This window comes from Gossypium hirsutum, chromosome A09, assembly GCF_007990345.1.
Source record: "Gossypium hirsutum isolate 1008001.06 chromosome A09, Gossypium_hirsutum_v2.1, whole genome shotgun sequence".
Lineage (NCBI taxonomy): Eukaryota > Viridiplantae > Streptophyta > Magnoliopsida > Malvales > Malvaceae > Gossypium > Gossypium hirsutum.
The window spans coordinates 65,600,386-65,624,048 of record NC_053432.1 but is presented as its reverse complement, the minus strand read 5'-3'; the positions used below and the strand labels follow the sequence as shown (position 1 = coordinate 65,624,048).

General features: G+C 33.3%; 1 protein-coding gene and 1 pseudogene across 1 annotated transcript; one reads left to right on the top strand and one right to left on the bottom strand.

Annotated features, from left to right (window-relative positions):
* Positions 1–5,601, top strand: LOC107889170 (transcription factor TGA9). The gene is made up of 13 exons (XM_016813525.2): positions 1–433; positions 529–694; positions 777–868; positions 1,187–1,266; positions 1,353–1,565; positions 2,372–2,410; positions 2,508–2,567; positions 2,685–2,762; positions 2,854–2,902; positions 3,475–3,746; positions 3,886–4,107; positions 4,655–4,797; positions 5,199–5,601. The coding sequence occupies exons 2-13, from the start codon at positions 570–572 to the stop codon at positions 5,284–5,286; spliced, it is 1,461 nt and encodes a 486-aa protein (XP_016669014.1). The 5' UTR covers positions 1–433; positions 529–569; the 3' UTR covers positions 5,287–5,601.
* An 8,828-nt stretch (positions 5,602–14,429) lies between these two features.
* LOC107889169 (uncharacterized) lies at positions 14,430–22,476 on the bottom strand (annotated as a pseudogene).
* Between the last annotated feature and the right edge of the window lie 1,187 nt (positions 22,477–23,663).

Here is a 23,663-nt window from a genome sequence, read left to right as displayed (position 1 = left end):
AAGAGAGAGAGTGGAGTAGGAGTCAGTGATTCTAGTGGGTTCCTCTAGACAATAATTTTTTAGATTGTTTTTATTTTATTTTATTTGAAATTTGAAATTTGTTTTTAAACTCAAAACCATCTCACACTAAAAGAAAAAAAAATAACAGAGGGGTCAGGCCCTGAGGTCTGCAAGGACAAGATTTTGTGTAGTACCATGATAAAAAAGAAGAGTTCCAAAATCTGATACAAGTTCTTACAACTCTTCCAACACAAGGTGTTGTAATAAAGCAAAAGAAAAGATCCACACACACCCATCAAAGGATCAAAAGTTGCAGAGATAAGAGAAACAAATACTGGAGCTTTTTTCATCTTTTGTCTCTCATCAAAAGAAAAGAAAATCCTTCCTTTCTTATTTTCTTTTGTCTTCCTTAAAGCTCATAAACCAAGTTGAGGTAAACAAACAAAACCAATGGCAACTTTGGTTTTTTTTTTTTAAAGCCTGAGGTATTTGAGTTTATTCATTGTGCTGCAACATGTTTTCATATAGCTGCTTCTGGTTTGGAGAATGGTGTAAAGAACAAGTCTTGCATGGCGAACCATAGAGTTGGAGAGACAGGTTTGACAGACTCGGGACCTTCTTCCAATCACCACCACCACCACCATAATATTCCTTATGCTGTTCTTCATGGAATGAATGTCCCCCAAAGTTTTATGTATGTCTTTTTAATTTTTTTTTTTTTGCTGTTATATTTGTTCTTGCTTATGGACTATGGGTTGCCAATTCTGGTCTCACAGGCATCAACAAGGGCCTGCTTTTGATTTTGGAGAGCTTGAAGAAGCAATTGTGCTGCAAGGAGTTAAAATTAGAAACGATGAAGCTAAACCACGTATGCCCTTCACTCCTATTATTAACTTATTTATTTTTTAGTCCCGATGTAGCTTAGCTCAAAGAGAGAGAAAGAGAGAGGAACGAGAGGGAAAAAGTAGGGGTTACTATTTCCAACACTGTAATCATACTAAAGCAAGACACTTGAATAGCATGAGGATACAAACATAGAAAATATGACCTGTTTAGCATAGTTTTATTACTGACTCCATAACTGTAAAAAAAAAAAAAGAAAAGAAGAAGCAGGCAGGCTGTATGGGTTTGAATATATGATATATGGATATGGTTGAAAAATCTTGCTTTTGGTGATTCTGTGCAGCTTTATTCACAGCAGGCAGACCAGCAGCTACCCTGGAGATGTTCCCTTCTTGGCCAATGAGATTTCAGCAAACCCCAAGAGTAGTTTCTTAACTCTTTTTTTTCACCTCCTTTGACCAGTACTTGAGAGAGTTGACAAATTATATGTTTTGGGATTATGTATGTAGGGAAGTTCAAAATCAGGAGGGGAAAGCACTGATTCAGGATCAGGAGTGAATACAATCTCAAGCAAAACTGAGAACCAGGTTGAGCCAGAATCACCCATCAGTAAGAAGACATCTTCTTTGGATCAACAACAACAGGTAGATATGGCAAGTGATATCTCAAGAACAGGGACATCACAGAATCAATCAGCTGCTGCAAAAACACCCCAAGAAAAGGTCCTTTAATCATTAATAATCTCTCCCCCTAACCCAACTTCTCTCTCTCTCTTCCTTCTCATATCCCCAACAACTCAGGAAAAAAGTTGGTATCATTTTTTGTTATTATTACTGTATTGATTTTAATCCTTTCTCTCTGTGGGCCTATCTTTTATTCACAGATCCCAACAAACCCACAGAAAATCAAAGAATTCAGAGTTTTTCTCTTTTCTTTTCTGATCCCTGAACGATTTTCTGATGAATGTCTGACATGAAAATAGAGAGAGAAACACACAAATTACACACTGGAAAGCTAAGAAAGAATCTCTAGGACCTTTTTTTTCATTATAAAACCATGACCCCACTTTCCTCAATCCCTATAAATATAACCTCCTGTAGAAATCAGTTTTGGAATTAGGAAAAAACACACACCCAAAGATCTACAACCATTAAGCCTGAGAGAAAACCTAAATATAATGGCGGATTTTGATGATTTTTGTTACCCTTACCATGTTCATGATTACATGTTGCAAGAACAAGAGTCACATCGCCATCAGCAATCACCAACTCTTCCCAGAAACTTTGTGAGATCATTCTTAATCATTTTATTTCTATTTTTTTATTTCTTAGTTTCATAGCCTACCAAACAGCCAAATGCTCTCATTTTCCTGACCAACTTCTTGTCTGTGCTTGATAAGAATCTTTTAAATCACCAACCACTCCTTCTTCTTCTTCTTTTTATCATTTATTATAATTATGTATTAAATGAGTATTATTTCCTCTTATTATACACCTGTTAATACATACGCTTTTCTATAATGTTTCAGAGAAGGGGTTCAACTTCTGAGAAACAGCTTGATGCTAAGGTACAAAAGCAAAAAAAAAAAAAACCATTTTTTGTTTCTTGTTATTCTCTTACTTTTATTTTAGTTAAATCTGTTCAAAATGTTTTTTTCTTTTCAGACACTGAGACGTTTAGCTCAAAACAGAGAAGCTGCAAGGAAAAGTCGTCTTAGAAAAAAGGTTGTTACATGAATACTTTAAAAAAAACATTACATGCAAAACACTTGCATGGAGTTGCTTTGTTACCTGTCTTAGAAACTGAAATTTTTTTTCTTCCTTTTTGTATGTCTAAAACAGGCTTATGTTCAACAACTAGAATCAAGTAGAATAAAGTTAACTCAACTTGAACAAGATCTTCAGAGAGCACGATCTCAGGTTTTCTTTCCCTTTACAGAAAAATCATTTTTTTCCCAGAAAAAGAAACTATTTCTTTTGTTTATTATTTCTTTTGAGTTTTGTACAATAGGGATTTTTCTTGGGAGGTTGTGCCGGTACTGTTGGGAATATCAGCTCTGGTAAGTTCCTTGGAAAAAAAATAATTAGTGTTTTTTTTTGGCACTGTTTATTTTACCAAAAAGGACTTTTATTAAAATGGGAATGTATTTTCTGTGATGTGTGGTTTTTAAAATTTTAAAAAATTGAATATTATATAAATTTAAAGTCAATTCAAAAACTTGGATACAATGTATCTTTTGTTTATAATTTGTTCTTTGTTAAATGACAGTTAGTCATTATATTTACTGAATCTGTTAGTCAATTCTGATGGATATATATTCTAAAATTTGACCATAAAAAATTGTAAATTCTTCAGAGTCTGGTTAAATGACAATTACAAAATGTCAAAGAAAATAGTAACCCTTGTAAGCTGACATATTGTAAAGGTTGTTTGGCCTTTTACTAACATTAGAGTTCAAACACATAGTAAATGTATGAATTTGTTCAGCCATTGTTATGAGCTTTTCCACTTTCAGCAAAACAAAACATGCCCCTTTTCGGACTGCATATAGTAATTGGGAGGATATATATATATATGCATACAGACACGTGTGTGTTATTTCATTACCATTGTCGTGTTTCTTTGATTTAGGGGCTGCAATATTTGACATGGAATATTCGAGATGGTTAGAAGATGATCAGAGGCACATGTCGGAGCTCAGAACTGGATTAAATGCACACCTTTCGGACAGCGACCTTCGGATAATCGTAGACAGCTACATTTCACATTACGATGAAATTTTCCGGTTGAAGGTAGCCGCCGCAAAAGCCGATGTTTTTCACCTTATAACCGGTATGTGGACCACTCCGGCGGAGCGCTGCTTCCTTTGGATGGGAGGTTTCAGACCCTCCGACCTCATCAAGGTTTGAACTCAGCCAGTACTACATTAACAATGTATGCTAAATATGCATGCCCTAAGGAGGGGAAAAAGACCATGTTTATATTCCCATGGATGACTAGTTCTGATATATATATGTGTGTGTATTTTTAATGAATGAGCAGATGTTAATATCACAATTAGACCCATTAACAGAACAGCAAGTGATGGGGATTTACAGCCTGCAGCATTCTTCACAGCAGGCAGAAGAGGCACTCACCCAAGGCCTGGAACAACTCCAGCAGTCCCTCATCGACACCATTGCTGGCGGCCCGGTCATCGATGGAATGCAACAAATGGCTGTCGCCTTAGGCAAGCTTGCCAATCTTGAAGGCTTCGTTCGCCAGGTATTTAAATTTTATCATCACTTCACAAGCTGATTAGCTAGTTTGACAGTTAGGTTACATTGTCAGATAAAATTACGGTGCTTGAAAATGATTTGTTGAACTTGTTGATCAATAGAAATCATTTTTAATGTGGGAGATATATATATATATATATTGCTTTATCTGTAAGAAGTCCATGGCAATGTTGAAAGCTATGGGTTTGATTGGGTATTTTTATCTATAAAAGTTTCTATCAAAAGGTGGCTCGATAATGACATCTTTTGAAATAAAAAACCCTAGCTTTAACAATCAATGGAAAGTCTTGATTGATTTATTTTATATTGAAAGAAAAATAAAAGCCGACTCTTTACTTTTGTTTAATGAATGATTGGAAATTTTGAAAATAGACCCAATCCTAAGACAAATTCCCATGACTTTCAACTTTCAAATCTTCTGAAATTTCCAAGTCATGCATATCAAACTTTTTCATGTGATTTAAACATCCTCAAACTCCAAGCTCATATCTCTATATTCACGTGTAGAATTAACCTTGTATTTTGTGATGTAGGCTGACAATTTAAGACAGCAAACCCTTCATCAATTGTCTCGGATATTAACGGTGAGACAAGCAGCACGGTGTTTTCTGATGATCGGAGAGTATTATGGACGTTTACGAGCACTCAGTTCTCTTTGGGCCTCTCGTCCTCGAGAGTAAGATCTCTTAATATCTTTATATACTACATATTGAAACCCTAATGAAAATATAAGCATATATTAACCATAATTTTCAAATTAGTCATAGTCTTCCTTTTAAATTTGGGAACTTGTACTTGTCCTTTTTCAATTTTTTTTTCCTAAAAATAAAATGTTTGTAGATGATAAAATTTAAATATAAATATACATATCGTGCAAGGTTTACCTACTTTTTAAACAAATATTACAATTTTTAATATATATACAAATTCTAAACTTTCTATACAATTATTTATAGTTATCAGCTCAGCTAGAAATTAACTTTTAAAAGAAATTATAAAATTCAATTTTTGTTAGTTTATATACATATTTGTTTATATTAATTTATATGTAATTATTAATTAGTTTGTATGATGTAGGAGCATGATGAGTGAAGATCACTCATGCCAAACAACAACAGAGCTGCAAATGGTCCAACCCTCACAGAATCATTTCTCAAACTTTTGATTTAAGAAGAAAAGAAAAAAGGGTTGGGGAGGGGGGGGGGGATTCCCAGCAGGCAGCTACTCATATGATGTTAAAGCAATCAAAACCCTGTAATTTCCACGATGAAAGCTTTCCATGCAAAAAATATATTATTATATATACTGGGTTTCATCAACCTACTTAAGTTAGAGGATATCTTAGGGCTTTCTTTTGCTTTTTCTTTTTTAATCTTTTAGTTTGTTTTTATTATTAAGTTTAGCCATGTAAATGAAAAAAAAATCAATATTAATGTGCACAAGGGAGCTAGCTATCTCTCTCTCCTTTCTTTGAAAGAAATTAAATTATTAGCAATGAACAATCAAAGTTAGAAAAATGCACTGCATAGATATATTAAATTGAATTTACAAGGACTAAAAAAAACGAGTACTCCAAATTCAAATTTGACTCAAATCTAAAAATACTTGAATTTAAATAATTTGAAAATAAGAAGATGAAAAAAATTTTCATTTAAAGATTAAGAAGGGGTCGTGGAGTCTAAATTTATTGTATATCAAAAACCTTTCACCCGAAATCGCTCGTATCTGTCCGTTAGTCATCTATACATGTGTACACATATATAAGATGAATATATTAAGTCACTTTGTCTCCTTGACTTTAGTAGGTGCCTCTTCAATGATGTAGAAAGCTAAAATGAAGAAAGAAAACACACAAGGGTTGACAGAAATAGAGGCAAAGACTGAAACCCTTGTCTTCTTGCAAGAACATTAAGAATATGTCATCATCAAAAGTATATAATTTTATACAATTTATTAATGAATCATAAAAAAAAAAAGAAAAAGAAAAGGTGTCATTATTGATGTAAAAATAGAGAAGAAATTGTGGGAAAGGAAGAGTGAAATGTGGGGATTCTTTTGTTTCTCTTCATTTAAACGAAGTGGTTGTGAAGGAAAGAACGGTTGCACTTTATTTTTTATTTTCAAAATTATCAGTAAACTAAAAGGTGGAAAGGACCAAATAGACATATATAATAGATAATTAAAGACATGCATGGGTGTTATTGTTGAATAAACTTGGCAGTGGGAAAAAGAGAAAGAGGTTTGTTATGTAAATAAAATAGACATTTAATAGAAGTGGTTGGCAGATGTTTTATTTTTAATGGAGAAAAAAATGAGACAGACAGGGAGACATTTGTTTCCTTTACCCTAAAATAATGTAGCAACTTCTGGGTTAAGTTAATTGAATGGTGGCCAATAACATTGGGCATTTTAAGTAATTTTTATAATAATAATAATATTAATTATATTACGTATCAGATCTATCTCGATTTAATCAAACAAAACAAAATATATTATTTTTGTTGGAAATATTTAAAATTAAAAATAAAACTACCTTACAAAAAAAAAATCAAAAAGGAAATTATTAAAAAAAAGTTTCCTACCCATTTTGAGGAATGGAATTTGGCCATATACTCTAATATAAGAAGAGAAAAGAAAAACACCACCCTTTCAATGGATTCTGCCATTGATAGAAAAATGGCATAATGCCATCTACAAAGGAAACTAATTAATAAATGGCAATGGCTTTTAAATGGCGGTAGCCATTTGAATGGTATTGGCATAAAGCCATTGAAAAAAATTTAAATAATGGCAGTTGGACATTTTACATGAAATTCACGTATAGGTGCTGTGAAACATACATGCCTTTCTCCACTCTTTATGCTGTAACTTTATTAATTTAATTCCACATGATAATCTTCATTTTTTATATAACAATTAAATATTACTATTATTATTAGTATATAATTTTGTGTTTTTGGCCTATTCGTGAAAAATACGAATGGTGCATATTTATTTTTTCTTGGATAATAGGAAATGGATATAATAAAGAAATTGAAACAGCATGCATGGTGCATGCAATATTGTATCGAATGTTTGCCATTGTCAATCACACGTATTGACTAGAATATTATGATTATTTTTGGTCCATTCAAATATTTTAAATACATAACCAGTCATGCTAAAATAACATATTGACGATCAAAATTTAATAAAAAAAATTAAATTAAATCAAATAAAAATTTAAACATAAAAATACAAAAAAAAAATTGAAATATTTGAAGAGATTAGGGTATTAGGGTCTCGACCTTCTCCCTGATATCTCCTAAATGGATTTATAAACAATAACATGACCATAAACTACGATCCATTTAAATTACCTAAACCAATTTATATTAATATTAATCAAATTTTAAATAATTATTGAACCAATATTTACTTAAACATGTGCTTTACATACTTTATTACAACATTATCACAACATTCTAGTCATAGAATGAAAAATATTACTAACAAAATAAGTAATGTAAATATATCTATTTGATTAATTAAAAAATATAAAGACAATATTTAGCTAAAAGTAGCGATGAATGTATAATTAAAGGTGTCACCAAATTCATTATATTGCAAATTTTAGTAAGACTAAATTAAAATTTTGGAGGAGTTAAATATGATTTTACATTATTTGTAAGTAATGATATGAAGATAATTTAAAAATGTTGGGGGGGCCAAATGAAATTTTGCCATTTTGTTAAACAAACATTCTATTGCTTTAGAGAGACTTGAGAAAGCTACTCCAATGAAGATGCTTTTGTTCATGTGAAATTGAATTTTTAGGAATTGAATGAGGTTTATTTATTGTAATATTTTACTTAGACAAAAACAGTACTTTATAAAAGATAACATGGTTTGAAAGTAAATGCACACCAGCACACCCGGCTCGAGATTTAAATTCGATTCGATTTGTATATATCTTTATTTAAAAGTAAGATAAGAAGATATAGATAAATTTTATAAATTGGAAAAGAAAAATTTTATCAATAGAGTTTGAACTTTAGTCGTTGAGGTGTTAATACGAGACTTGAATCATCATTTTCTTATGTTATTGACAAGAAGATTTACATATTAGATTAATTTTAATTTTAAACCATGCAAATCTTATAATTTTTAAGTGGATTAATTTTGATTTATTTTACATTGCATAATGACCTATTTATAGTTTTCCATTTTTTTTGAAGTTTATAGTTTTAGTTAACATCAATAATCTTTTTAGTGTTGTTGAGTAATTTTCCATTGTGTCTCATTAGAGCAGACAATAGAATATTTATACACATAGCTATTGTTCATAGAATTGACATTCCTAGCAGACTCTATGCATGCTGAACACGTGTATTATTCTAGGCTGCTTGTTGGACACTCCTTGGGCATCTGCGAATTGAGATCGCAAGCTTCCCCTGTCATGAGCAAGCAGGATCCGCGAGCTCCTCTTACGAACATCCCTTGCGAGCTTCATGCTATAAGACTCGCCCGTATCCATCTGGTGGGCTCTATTTGGGTAGTAGATAGGTGACCCAAACCTTATCTGATTTCTGAGTTGGTGATCATAAGAACGTAACAAGAGTCAGCCTTAACTTTTAGATCTTTAAAATAACATTAAAAGTAACTAGTGAAAATGTGGGTAAATGCATATATATTAATCTTACGTATATGTGTGTCATTATTGGCATGCTTTTTAATTATTTTAATATTTTAGATTATTATATAATTAAGTGCATAAGCTGTTGAACTTATCTACCTATTTACTTTAATGCATAGCGTACGTCCTTTTAAAATGATGTCTTGAATCCAAGCCCAAATGCTGCTTTCCACATTACTTTTCTATATAAGCAGTAATGATGGGGTTGAAATAAAAAAAAAGGTTTATTGTACCTTCAGTCCCTGTACTCTTTAAACTTTTAAAATTTCTTTTTTATTTTTCATTCTCTTGATAGAGGTGAAAATTAAAGTCTAATTGATAATACTATTAATGAATTTACATTACATTGGAATATGTGTTGTTTATCTCCACCACATAGAGATCTCGCTATGTTAACCTCGCATATGATCTCGCCAAGCACTGTATAACTACAAACATGTGAACTATACACAATCTACATGTAACCTTATGTGCCTCACACTTATCCCACAAAACTCGGGGCTATATAAGCTACCCTTTTGATCCAAATGAGAGAGGGCTGTTCTCTCAACACTAGCATAATAAGAAAGAAGAGAGCTCCTCTCCTCTTGGAAGACCATCACAAGCTTCCATACCCGTCAACATCTTCAACCATCATCCACCTATACGGCTCTCAACCTCTAGATGAACTGTCAACAATATTGTGATATTTTAATATTCAAATGTTAAGAGTTAAGAAAATAAAGTTTAATGGATAACCCATTTAAATTTAGCAAAAGTTAATAACAATGTTGTTAAATGAATTTTAATTTTCAAACAAGTAAAAGGACTAATTTTCAAAATTTTGAAAGAGTAGATGACCGAAGGCATAATTAGACCTAGAATCAATTAATTCTGTTGTTCATTAATAATATATACAGAATTAGAGTATATAAATATGAATAAATCTGTTTTTTTTAAGAATATATGAATTATTTATACATATAATAATATTATATTTAGGATAGAACTGCTTTTTGTCAATTAATAAAGTATTGAGTGGAGTAGTAAAGTAAATTATATTTGTAATGAGAAATACAAAGTTCGAATTTTAAAGACTACATTATTAAGAGGATCAATTACGGATCTTAAAAATAAACCATAAAATAGAGAATATTAAAATAATATTTTTTTTATAATTAAATTTGAATAAAAAATTTAGTCCAAGTTTTGTTGAATATGGATGGGACTACCAAATAAATACTAAAATATGGTAAGAAATTGATTTAAATTAGATAAAAAATGTAACAAAATTATAGTCATAATATTTTAATTAAAATTTAATAATAGTGATAAGTTTTGAAGTATTTCATAGATAAATTCCATTGATTTAATTGGGCTGATTTGGCATTCACCAAAATTATCTTGCATTAAAAAAGAAAAACAAAAGGAAGAGGAATATATTTTTAGATAATCACATTTATATTATCTTTCATAACTATTGATTAAATTGGTAGTAGTCAATGTTTGGTTTTGTTAATGTGTCTTAATTATTTTCTATAAATTTTATTCATTCAATGTATTACAAACAATATATTAAAGAATAAAGTCATTTTGAATAATTAAAAAAAAAGAAGGAATTTTATGAGTTAATAAAAGAAGAAGAATAATATGATATTAAAAGTAAATAACATAAAAGTGTGAAAAATGGTTATTATTTTATTTTTAAGAATATTAAATATAAAATTTGGAATTAAATAAAAATGATATTTTGAAATTTAAATTTGTTTATTTTATAGTGAAATTACATGTATTAAGTGAAATAAGATAAATAATTTCAAGTCCTAATTTAAATCCACATTTTTTGACTTCATTATTGTCTTATTATTATTTTCTTTTATTTCAAATATATTTATTTATTTCCTAAACTAAGACATTTTAAAATTATTTACTAAAATATGTTTCTTTTATAGGTGTAAAAGTTAATGTAAAATTTAAATGCAATGATTTCCGAGTCTCTTGGGATTAAGGAGAACTTTTTATTTTTATTTTCACGAATGTAGAGAGGAAAAAAGGGAAGAAAAGTTCGACTAACAAAATTGACCTCGACACCATAGTTGTCAATGGTCACATTAGGTTTTGTAATATCTAGGGGTTCTACATCTTTTCTTTTTCTTTTCTTTTTTTTTTCTAATTTAAATGGATTGAGATTTGTGTATATTCTTAACTTGTTAATGCGATCAACAGGGGTGAAGGGAGGTGGTAGGGCCCTAGCCCCTCAAAATAAAAAATTTCTGGCTTAATTTTGTAAAATTCATAAAAAATTAAATTAATATTTGGTAAAATTATAGTTTGCTCTCAAAAAATGCTAAAATTTTGATTTAGTCCCTTTTGAAAACCATAAAGTCATAAGCCAATACAATAATAAAATTACATTTTAGCTCTCATAAAAATATATAACTTAATCTCAAACCTTTAAAAAAAGTTCTAACTTTACCCTTGGTGATCAATGGGTCATATTCCTTGGGTTCTAGATTTTTGGGATTAGGACAATTGAAGTTCAATTAATCCTCTCAATAGAATCTTCTCTATTCAGAATAGATGGGCGATACCTCCTCACCTCGTAACTCGCCACATGCCAAAACTTATAATAAAACAATGTCAAAAAGCCATCATACTTGAAAGCTTTAGTAGGGTCAATATCTTTAAAGGCCTGAGTTATCTCGTCTTGCTTAAAAGTCTCCTTTGACATTTGATTCATCTCACTTGTTATACTTTGCTCCACTCCCGCTAATATATGAGATGAATCACCCTTCCAAGGCGATGTAAACAAGTCTTGAAGATAAGTAACAACAATTTCTCCCAAGTGGTCCTCATTCTCCACCCATTGGCCATTATCATCCTCCATCCCCCATATCCTATTGTTTTGCATTCTTTTAGAGACAAACTGATGAATAAACCTTATATTCCTATCACCATACTTGAGCCAATTCGTTTGTGCTCTCTGCTCCTAATACATCTCTTTATCCGCCTTCAGACTCAAATCAAATTTTACCTCCATTATCTTTTCCAAAGCAGCGTCATCCGGTTCCAATGCATTCAACCTGTCCAACTATCTCTCAACGTTTGTCCTCACCACATGAATTCTCCAAAATCCAAGTTGACTCAAACAGAAATTGTCTCCTTTGTGGGATTTGATCACCACAATCTCCTGTTTTTATCATAACCGAGAAATGATCTGAGAAACAATGAGGGAGATGACTCACTGGATATTGCGGAAACAAGTCCCACCACTCTATAGTAGCAATGCCATGATCCAAATGCTCCATAATGTTATTATGGCCAACCTACCTCGTTACCATGTAAACCACGGCTCATGAAAACTCAAAATCAAAATATAATTTAAATATGACATAAGAGTATAAATTTTTAAAAAAATAAATATAAAAATAAGATTATTCAAATATATAATTATTTAAATATATATTAATATCTATACCTATACATGGATTTTAGAAATCAAAGTCGATTCTATATAATTTGAATGGTTATTTCATAAAAAGAAATTGAAAATTTTAATTCAAATCTTTTTTAATAGTTTAATATTTCAAATAATAAAAAGAATTATTGAATTAAGTAAAGTTAAATCTAAATTAGTTATTGAATGAAGAAGTTGAGAATCTACACAAACCTTGACGAGTGTCCATTTGCATTTAAATTAAAATTAATTTCATTAAAATTTTTGTTAACATTTAATAATAATATTTTTAAAAAATAATGACACGAAAGTCCTTAAAGCTCGTCCAAAGTTTAATGTAGTTACTGTGTAATTAAATAATGAAAGTTATTCTATACATTCCTTGTTGAACTCATAGCCCTAGGTAGGGATAATTGCAAGAGAGGGAAGGATGTTCAACTTTGGGGTGGAAGAAACAGTTGGATCTGCACTAGCTCTACACTGTTGAACCATATTGCTTCAAATCTACCTTCATCCTCATCTCAACAGCTGGGATCAAAATAAGTCCCTTAGATCTCTTGATACCAACAGAACCTCAGATTTCCTTAGTACAACACTTTCCATACAGGGAGGAGATGACAAAATAGTGTGGAAAGCCGACCACAATGGGGTCTTTACGCTTAAAAATGCTTATTCCTGTCTTTTCCAGGGGAGCTCCTCCATTACTCCCCCTCAATCTCAGCAAATTGCCTAGGTTAATCTTTGGCAACTTAAAATTCCTTTCAAAATCATCGTTTTCCTGTGGAAGATTTGTAATAATTGCCTCCCCACTAAAGACCTCCTCTCGAGATGCCTTTCTACTAATGATAATCTCTGTCCTCTATGCAAAGAAGATAAGGAAACCCCTGAGCATCTCTTCTTAAATTGTAGCTTTGCTTGGGCAGTTTGGTTTGGTTCCCCTCTCACACTCCGATCCAACTCTCTTACCAACACATCCATCTCCAGCTGGATTCTATAATGGCTTCAAGGAAATTGTATCAACTCCCAAGATTCAAGAAACTTCTACACTACTTCAGCTTGTACCCTTTGGATTATTTGGAAATCGAGAAATGAAGGCATAGTCGAGGATCTAATCCATGTCCTATAGGTGCTCTTATAAGAATTTCTGATCTCTGCCATTCTATTCTTAGCATATTTTTCAGACTATTCAATCAAGGACTCAACCTTCTCTCAGCTTTGGTGATCACTTCTCCCAATGATATCTATCGTTAAGCATTATTAAAAATTGACAAAATGATATGATTGTAGGAGCAGCCATTGTTCAGAACTCAAATGGATTCCAATTGATGTCCATTCGAAGCTTCAAGTTTGCTACCAAACTTCAGGCTAGAATTCTTATCTTATGCACTATTCTTTTGTCCCTTAGGTATCACAATATTTCTTCTTGTAGATTGCTGGATAGAGACAAAAATTAGATCAACATCATTCTCGAACGCATCAAAGCAGGGTGAAAACTTCAACCAGCTCAGAACCTCCTGCAATTTGTTACCATTGGTCAGAAACTAGAGGACAACCACAAAGAAGAGAAACAGTGAAATGAGCAACATGTGCTTCAAAAGCTTTCATTAGTTTCTCTTAGCCATTAATGCTTTTCCTTAATGATGTACCAAAAAAATAAAACAATAAACTTTTGTTTTGTTTTTGCACGAAATGATGCCACATGTTTACAATTAAAAAAGTTCGAATAAACTTTGAAAAATTATTTGTTTGTTTTATCCCTTTTTAAAACCATTAAATATTTTATATTAAAAATACTATTATTATTTCCCTTTATTTTAGACCAATAAGGAAAATTTATAACTACGAATAGGCATGGGCTCCAAACTTATATTACCGCTGATGTTGATTTAATTATTTTTATTTAGGGAAAAGTGGTTCTTTTATTTTTGGTGCTTACAACATTTCTTCATGCTTTGTTAATGAGTTTTTTTATCACTACCAATGTATCGGGTTGGTTTTAGTGGCCGAGGCTACCACTTTCTATGATTGAAATGTTCTTTTGATGTTTTTTTTCATGGTTTTATGATGGCATTGGATACATGATAATGGAAAAACTTGTTAAATCAGAATTGTATATTCCTTCTAATGAACTTAAGTGACAAGCTCATTTATTTCTGGGCAGAGATTAAAGGTGGAAAAAATGGACCGACCAGGAAAGTGGAATAATAGCTAATATATATTGAAAAATGAATCATAATTACATTATCTCAGATCAAATTGCATCAGATAATTAGTAAACCTAAAGGGTCAAGAATATCAGAATGCAAATTTCAAATCTGAAAGATCATCCATTGGTATTTCTAAACCTATGGAATCATGGTCTTGCAAGCCATCTTCATCAAAGTTTAGCCAGGAACTCAGATCTTGAGGACCAAGCTCATTTGGAACACCCAATTCTTCCATTGTATCCAACTCGTTTAGTTGCAAGTTCCCAAAATCCATGGGTTCCTCTACTTCTTTAGTTGAACTCCCGTGATTCTTACCTGGAGATGATGCCCTACCATTTCTGGAACTTGATAAATTATTATTCTTTTGCTTGGCTTTTGCTTTCATCTTCCGCTCATCTCTGCTTTCACTTCTCTTTCCGTTTGCTCCTCCAACTTTGCCATCAAGTGTTGTTGATGTTACCCTAGAAGATGCACTACCAACAACCTCATCAATAAGTACTTCCCTCTTCCTCCCTTTGTTGTGAATGCCTGGATGAGCATCCGAAGTATCAAACCTCTCAAAAGTACTCGAAACAGCACCTGAGGCAGAGGTGAAATCAACATGAATAAGCTGCTCAACAGTTATTCGGGACATGTATCATATTCCCCCGCTCAAAGAGCTTCTCTATATCATTAAATAAGTAAACGAGACATGATACATTTCTTTTTCCTTCTCATAGAGAGAAATTGCAATATCAGAAAAGAAAGAATTTTCGATTGCATAATACCCGATCCCCTGGCTTCTGCTTGATGGTTGGAAGTTTCATTACAAATATTACTAGCAGTTCCAGAGCCAATACAATCAACAGACTTCGCTTCATTGCTGCATGGCGGTACAGAAAACATGACATCTTGCAATGCAGATTCGCTAAAGCAACTAGTACCCGTCTGTTCAAATTTTTGACATTTATCTAGAGTTCGCTTGACAAAAGCCAATGCAACTTGTTTTGAAACCTTGCGAACTGCACTTTTTGATGAATTACTCCTACGACAAGCCTGCATAAATTGTTTGTAGGAAGTCAAATCAATTATAATAAACAGCTTGCTCCAAAATGCTTCAGATATAAACAATACACCATTCAACACCATACTACGAGATATTATAACCATTCCTCATGTAAATCAACAATAAAGCATGTCAAAAGGCCTGTATCTGTAAAATTCACCAATAAATTGCCATTACCAGACTAACAATGCATTGGCTACATAGCAAGGAAATGTTCAAGATTATCAAAACCAAAAAGATGTTTGACAGTTTTCTCTCCATATTGTTAGTTGATAAAAAATGACAAAACTGTTACCAACTTGTTAACAATTCTCACATGCAACCATTCTCACACCTGTAATTATCACAGAGAAACTTGTAAAATCTAGAATTCAGGACATAAAAAAGTAATCATATGGAAGGATGAATGGCAAACAATTAAGCCTCAAAAGCTCCAAGTTAATAATCAGAAACAACAATTGCACAATGGATCACAGAAGTACCAAACGTCTTCTGTAAGCAATCTCAATTAATTGGTCCATTGCGACGTGCTCAATGTTCCTGCAAAGCAGACCACATTACTTTAGATGGAGCACAATTTATAAAGTTCATTAATAACAAGATCAGCTGTTTATCCCACCTTCTTTCTACATCTCTCCCATTGTCAATAGCTTTATCAATATTCCCCAACTTTTTCTTCTTCTTCTGAATCTGTGAATTAATAGCCAAAAGAAAAAAGAGATTCAGATATGCAGTAAAAATTCAATTTAAAAGCAAAAGGTAAATATGTTATTTAACGAGTTTCATTTTAGCACATAAAGAAATAGTTTTCGGTAAATAAATAGCAACAGGATGATGTCCTTAAATGATCAAATTTTGAGATATTTGTGAAAACCAATAACAGTAAAAAACAGCAACCTGCTGATACAGACAATCATTAAGCTCAAAAACATTTTGATTTATAGCTTCCTCTCCCTCTGCCAAATCAGGCTGCAAAAAAGACCAAAAAAAAGGCACTAATCATGTAAGATAGTGGCACAAAACATTTGACATCCAAGATACACATACCTGGAACTGAAGAAAACTTTTTTAAAATTAATCAATTCAATGTTAGCATGAAAGAAAACTCACCAAATAATCTGGATAAAGACCGATACTATTCAACTCCAGCAAAAGCTTGTCATCCACACCCATCAACTGATACTGAGAGTCAAGAGGACTGTCAGAAACATTTATTTCTTTATGTTGGAGCTGACCCAGGTCAGTCGAACAGATTTCGCTCACTGGCCCCGTATCCAAGTGTGAAAAGTCATCATCTCCCCACCACCTTTCACTGCTATGTAATGAATTAGACATGCTGCCATTCCTAAATGTATTTGATGCAACACTTACATCACCAGACAGCCTATCTAACAGAGAGTTCCTCTGACACTGAAAATCTGCATTTGACTCAACTTCAGATTCCATTTTGTCTCTATCTCTGAATTCAACATCCATCAGGTTGCATGAACCACAATGGGAATCATCACTTGCATAGTGAAGGGACATGTTCTTTGCTTCAATGCGGTGGTAAAGCTCGTCACTATCATCTTCTTCAATCAAAGCAGAAAGTACTCTTTAATATAAAGGAGTAACCTTGTCAAACTTTTTTATATCAAATCTTTCACAGGCAGCATTAGTTTTGGCCATTTCTTCAACAGAATTAGGTGCATCTTTCTGCACAATAACCTGAGGAATGAAAGGAGTTCTTATCAATATTAGCCAACAAAGTTTGATTTAATTTCCAGTTACACTTTCCTTGTATATAGCTGATTAAATAGATCTGGTTTTAGGGAGAGAAACATAAGATGATGAAGTTTACCAAAACATTAAATCCATCTCCAAAAATTTGAGACAAACTTTCGTCAAGTTCTTCTGCCAAACTTAGCTGATGCAACATCAAAATAGCAGATAAGGAAACTGTGATGAACTAAACCCCAAAGTGTCAATGAATCATAAATACGTTAGTCACCATGTAGTACCTGTTGCCTGAGGTAAGATGTGTCCTCTGGGCTCACTGAACTAAAAATAGATCCCATTTTCTTCCAAAAAGGACCAGAACAAGCCAGACCTACAGAAACGAGAAACGGATAGCAACTTATACCCCTATAAAAGCTCAATTCACAAAAGGTATTTGATTTTCTTTAGGGGGTTTGGGGGACAGGGGTGGGTAAGGTGGGGTTATCATTGGAAGAGATGCATACTGCTAGAATTCCGTGCAGAAGTGGCAGCTGCAAATAGTTCATCACGATCATCCTCATCAGATTCACCTGAAAATGGAATCCCAAATACAGCAGACACTTTCAGGGATTTTCAACCACATTTCAGCAAGCCTGGCTGTTACAAAGGATGGAGGGACATGCACGCAGATGTGTGATAGAACAATTCCTTCCACTATTAAAAAACTAAACAACAAAACATCTCCACTAAAAGAAAAATTAAACCCATGGAAGAACACATATAACTTGTTGATAGCTAAACTAAGAGCAAAATATTTGTCAAAATGATTACGTCATGTTGCACAGATGAGGTATTGCAGTCATGATTGATGTGTTAAGATTGGTAAGAGCTATGCAAAATGAATAGATTTCCATCAAAGAGCTATCATAGTGGTGCAATAGACTCAATACTCTTTTATTTTTGAAATATTTGCAGCAAAGTCTCATTGGCCAAAAAGTAGTTAAAGTACCTGTGAAATCTGAAGAAACATTGTTTAGCATCGACCCAACACGTGAGGCCTTGCGATCTTTGAGCTTCTTGGAAGGTGGACGACCTGTTTTACTGAACCAAAGAATTTATGACTCATTCATCAGACTTCCACAACACAAACGAACAACTTAATACTAAAGTGCAAGATAGGAACCTTCTATTTTTATCAGAAGCAGATCTTGTGTTTTGAATTAGCTTGGCGGTTGTCAGATTGTTCAATTTCTCCCTCATAGGATGTACACCTGGCTTTGTCAAGGGTGGTGCACTGCTTCCATTCCTTCCTTGTCTTCGGACTCCATCTCCAATTTCATTTGTATTTTTATTCTTCCTTGTGGGCAATAAGAAAGGCCCAGCTTTTTGAGATGCAGGCAAAGAAACCTCACAACTATCAAATCTTTTCTCTTTTGATTTGCTATCTCCAGCCTCTGATTCTTCACTCTCAGATAACCCAAAAGGAGAAGAAACATTCTCAGGCTCCCGCTTAACTTTTGGAGTAACATTATCTACACTGCTTCCAAGCAGTGATCCACCGGTTCCAATAGATACCCTAGCACTAAAATCAGGTGTTGAAATGCCTTGAGATGAAATCTGAGGTTCAGCATTAGAGACAGGGGACACTAGATTTGCTCTTCTTGTTCGTGAGATTTTATGTGGTCTCTGACCACCCCACTGGGATATGGCATGTGATGAACCTGTAGACATTGGACGTTTTTTATTGCTTGCAACACCCAAAGCTTGGACCTTATTTAAATTTGGCTGTTCCCCCCAACCCTGCAAAGCTCCTGATGACAGGTTAACTTTAGAAGATGAGTCTAACACCATGATAGACCCAGTTCTTGGTGCCCTTGAAACCTTTGCTTTTAGCATTGTACTCGAGCCAGTTGATTGATTTTCCTCCTGGAGACTTACCCTGATGAACAGAGCAATTAAACAAATCAACAATCAAAGAGAAGAAAGTCATACATGGTCGATATTAAATGCAAATTTTGATGGATATTAACAACATGAGATTCCTATCCACACTACAGATTCCTAGAACTAAAACAGTGAACGAACATACTTATTATTTGTTTTTATTACAACCCTCTGCTCTAACATAGCAGCACGATCACGTGGAATTAATGTACTCTCCAATTCATTCCTGAGCACTGTATTGGCATTTGAACCAGAAGCTTCAAATGAACCATCTGACCTGTTAATTCCGCTAACTCCAGGGGAAGATTTTGATCTGCACACATAAAAGAATGAACAAGCTAAGAGTGGTTTTAAGACCCATACATAACATATTTGAAAAACAGAAAAAAGATGGATGAGCATAATTTGTATCTTACAAACATAGAGTCTAAATTTGAAAATCACTTCCTTAAGCATTCAAAAACGTGACAACAGCAAACAAGCGGTCACAATCTGTATTCTATATTAGAAATTTAGAAATAAAAACAGGTAAAATAGAAACACCAAGTTATTTATGATTGACAATCCCAAAAAAAGGGCATGAAGATTTGTCAATCCAAAATATGATGAATTCTTAAGCCAGGAAATTTGTATGGTTGGCCATCACAACACTACATGCTAAGCAATTTTATTTGAAAACCTCAATAGATCTTTTATATGCTAAACAAAATTTTGAAGCTCCACACTATGAATAATGACAGCAACAATAAAATCTATACGCAATAAAAATAGTAAAACAGAATGTTTCTTCTGCAATTACTATGACACTGACAGTTTGATCAATAACCATGAAAGCACATCCATAGACAGTCACAAAAGCCAGTTTTTTGTCATCAGCAATATATACATGATTAGATAAGAGATCTAGCTCAAGCCTAAGCCAAACTATATCAACAACTAGGAAGCAAATTCAGTCAACAATCACCTGAAACCCAGTGTATCACATGACCGCAACTTTGATTCAGAACTCAGCTTCAGTTGCATAGCACGTTTTATGTCTCGACCAGCATTGGCAACTCTATTTCCTACAGCTGCAACAGACCGTTTCCTTTTCATCTTTGTCTCCCATCCATCACCTGGCAGTCTGCGGATCTTTTCTTCATTTTGTGCAGAACCCCCATTAACAGCTGGAAGCAAATCACCATCCTGTTCTATCGTCCCCTGCTGCCTTGGATTCACAGCAGTCCTGTTATCAGCCTGCTCTCATGAAAAAGAAAATGAAGAGAAAACAAGGGAAATACAATTAATGAAGCAAAAGCCAAAAATTAAGAGAAATAAAAAGGATCAAGTCAAACTATGTGTTATGTTTCTGGCCTATTCCCTTCTTTTGAAAAATAAAATAGCACATTCAATCATGGTTACAACCAAAAGAAGGTGACTGAAAGGCAACAAAAAACTTTGCTCAATGTTGAAGAAAAATCAGCTGGTTTTTCTTTGTTCAAGAATGTATGCAAAGAAAGGTTAAAGCAAAATATATTTCAGCAATCACAGTGAAATACAAACCCGTAAATCGGAAAATGATGTGCGAACACGCTTGTTGAGCCCCACAACCTTTGGCCTATCTTCCAATCTTTGAGTCACTATTTCATGAGTGTTTCTATGGATCTGGCTTCCCATCTTTGCAACGCTTGCTCCACTAGTTCTCTCACTCGAAATATCACTTCGTTGCAGCTTCTTTGAGCCTAAAGCTTCTTTATACCTTTCCAATTTAGAAATTGACTCAAGTAATTTTTTCACTCTTTCCCTGATAGAAAGACAAAGCAGATTCAATAACCAAACGATGTCAGGTGTCCACAACTCATAAATATCAGGAATCATAACAGTGATAAAGTATGCACAATGTAGAAGAGCAGAAAAGAAAACTATGAGAAGAAGCACTACAATTGATGGCAGGTTCCTTTTGTACACCTGAGAGAAATACTCAAGTGCCAAAGACCTGTGAAGATGTGATGTCTACATTGGACAGAAAACATAGTGTGCACATGCACCATGTCACAGAAAAGAAAGGGACTATACCTGGCCTTTCTTGAGGCATCTTGAACACTTTCCTTAAAATCCTTAAGCTCCTCTGTTGCCACGGGAGGGGAAAGTTTGGAGTGTGAAACTCCAAAAGAGTGATCCTCTGAAGTACTACTGCGAAGTGGAATACCCAGAACCCGGCTCAATTCTCCAGACCGTGTATATTTCTGACTCCCCAATGTAATTGGCTCCAAAGGCAAACACTGAGGCAATGGTGGAATATCCGAGGGCAATCCAGCACTCCCTCGGCCTAAATTATTCCCAGAACTAGACATTTTTTCCCTCTATGTGAATCTCCTGACTTTGAACTTCCAGGTCTGCCCGAATGAACTGAAGATTATTATCCACAAAAGCCAAGTAACTCATTCTTTTATCCCCTTACATACTGTTTAGTTCTTGCCTTTTGCTTTAGAATTTGAAGGCTTGAAAATTAGAAGTTATGACTACTTTTATACAGAACAATTAAGTTAAATGTAGTGTTGCACTTTATTTCTTCGATCATTCTTAATCTTGGTTCTTGGCAACATTTTAAGAAGCAAAGCAACAAGCAAACAGAACCTAAGCAAAATGAATCAACAATTCTTTTGAGCATAAAATTAAACTTAACTTCATATGGAAAAACATATATAAAACATGATCTTTTTTATATACAACGTAAAACCCTAACTATTTCACCCCCCCATATGCTAATTTTTTCAACGAATAAAGCAGTAAACCAGGGATTTAAATAGCGGTCCGTTACCGAAATAGTGGCCGTTATATAGCGGTAGCGGCACCGTCCGAAACCGCTACTGCCGAAACCCGCTATACCCGCAATACACAATAAGTAATGTAAAATTTACGACCGCGATACCTGCAATGAACGCAATGCGACCGAAAACGCGACCGCGACCACAATTTAAATCCCTGTTTACTGTTATTTAATTTACGCCATATATAAAAATCCCCATTTAAGTTCAAGTAAATCAGCAAAAAGAAAAACGACCATCTAAAACCCAAAAAAAAAAAATTCAAAGAACTTCAAGAAAATGAAATCCGTTTATGATCATAACGTAAGACAAATGAGAAAACTCATTACTTACCTTTGAAACAAAATTACAAATAAAAGAGCGAATTTTTTTTACATTAAGGAAAAAGAAAAGGAAATTAGAGTGTTGAAAGATTCAATTACCTGAGAATCAACGAAGCAAATCGCAGATCAAAATCAGGAAAAGAATTAGGGAAAAAAGATTAAAAAAAATAAAGAAAGAAAAGCGGGAGAGATTATTATTATGTTAACGATAATGTGTAAAATATAAAAGTATAAAATTTCCTTTAGCGTAGACTAATAGATTATTGTTATTGAGTAAATTGCACTTCGACCTTTCTAATTTTATAAAATTTACAATTCGCACCTTGATTCAATTTTTCTTGTTTAAAAAATATAATTTTGTTTTTGTAATCAAAATTAAAATAAATGATTGTTATTTAGTTCACTTGAGGATTATTTTTCAAGAAAGTTTCATTTCAAAGTAATTGATATTTCTGTTATTTTCTTTTACTTTTTTTTATACATTTTCATGTATATTTTAAACAAATATAGAATATTGTTATTTTTTATTCATATAAATTATAATTCTTATTGATGGAAAAATGGAGATGAGAGGAGGAGATGATAGTTCATACGATTTTGAGCATGTTAAAAGGCATGAGAGATGGAATTACCAACTTAATGTGTTGTATTTTCCAGAATAAAAGAGAATAGTAGAAAATACATAAGGTTTTTCCAAGGTTAAGGATGAGTATTTATAGGTGAGGGTGACCCTCTCTTAGCTTTAGGTCTTGACACATATATGAAGCAGGTCTTGTCAAAGTTGATCACTTTAGGAGCACGGTAGCCATCTTAAAAGGATTAGGCGAGGTCTCATGTGTGAACCATGCAAGGATGGACATATCACCTATCCTCGATAAGATAGATCAAAAGAACTCCGCATGTTATGCTTTGACGAAGTACAGCTCTTGGCAAGGTAATGTTTGGCAAAGTTATGCCATAATGAGTGATCTATCGTAATTTGATACGTCAAATTAAGCTCTTTAGAACACTTGATGAGTTCGTTCTCAAGCAATTTACAAGTCTTCTCTATGCTTTTTGTTGATTTTTAGTTTTTAGTATTAATGATCTTTTTTTCTTTAGTTTTAATCTTTTTGAGACCCAAATTGGCAAAATGGTGTTATTGGATGTCTAATAGTGTATTTGAGTTTGTATAGGGAGACAACTATGGCCAAACCGTGATGGTGTGGATGTTGTGACACTGAGCTTCCATCACCTTAGAGGAGTAAAACTTCAACGAGAAAACCAACTTGGAGCAGTTTACCGAGCCTATAACGGGCTCGATTTTCAATGGTACCGGAAAAGACAATTTTAGAACCCTATTTTCGTAAACCAGGTTCGTTAATATTGATGTGAAATTTTAGTAATAATAGATAGTAAAGGATCCCT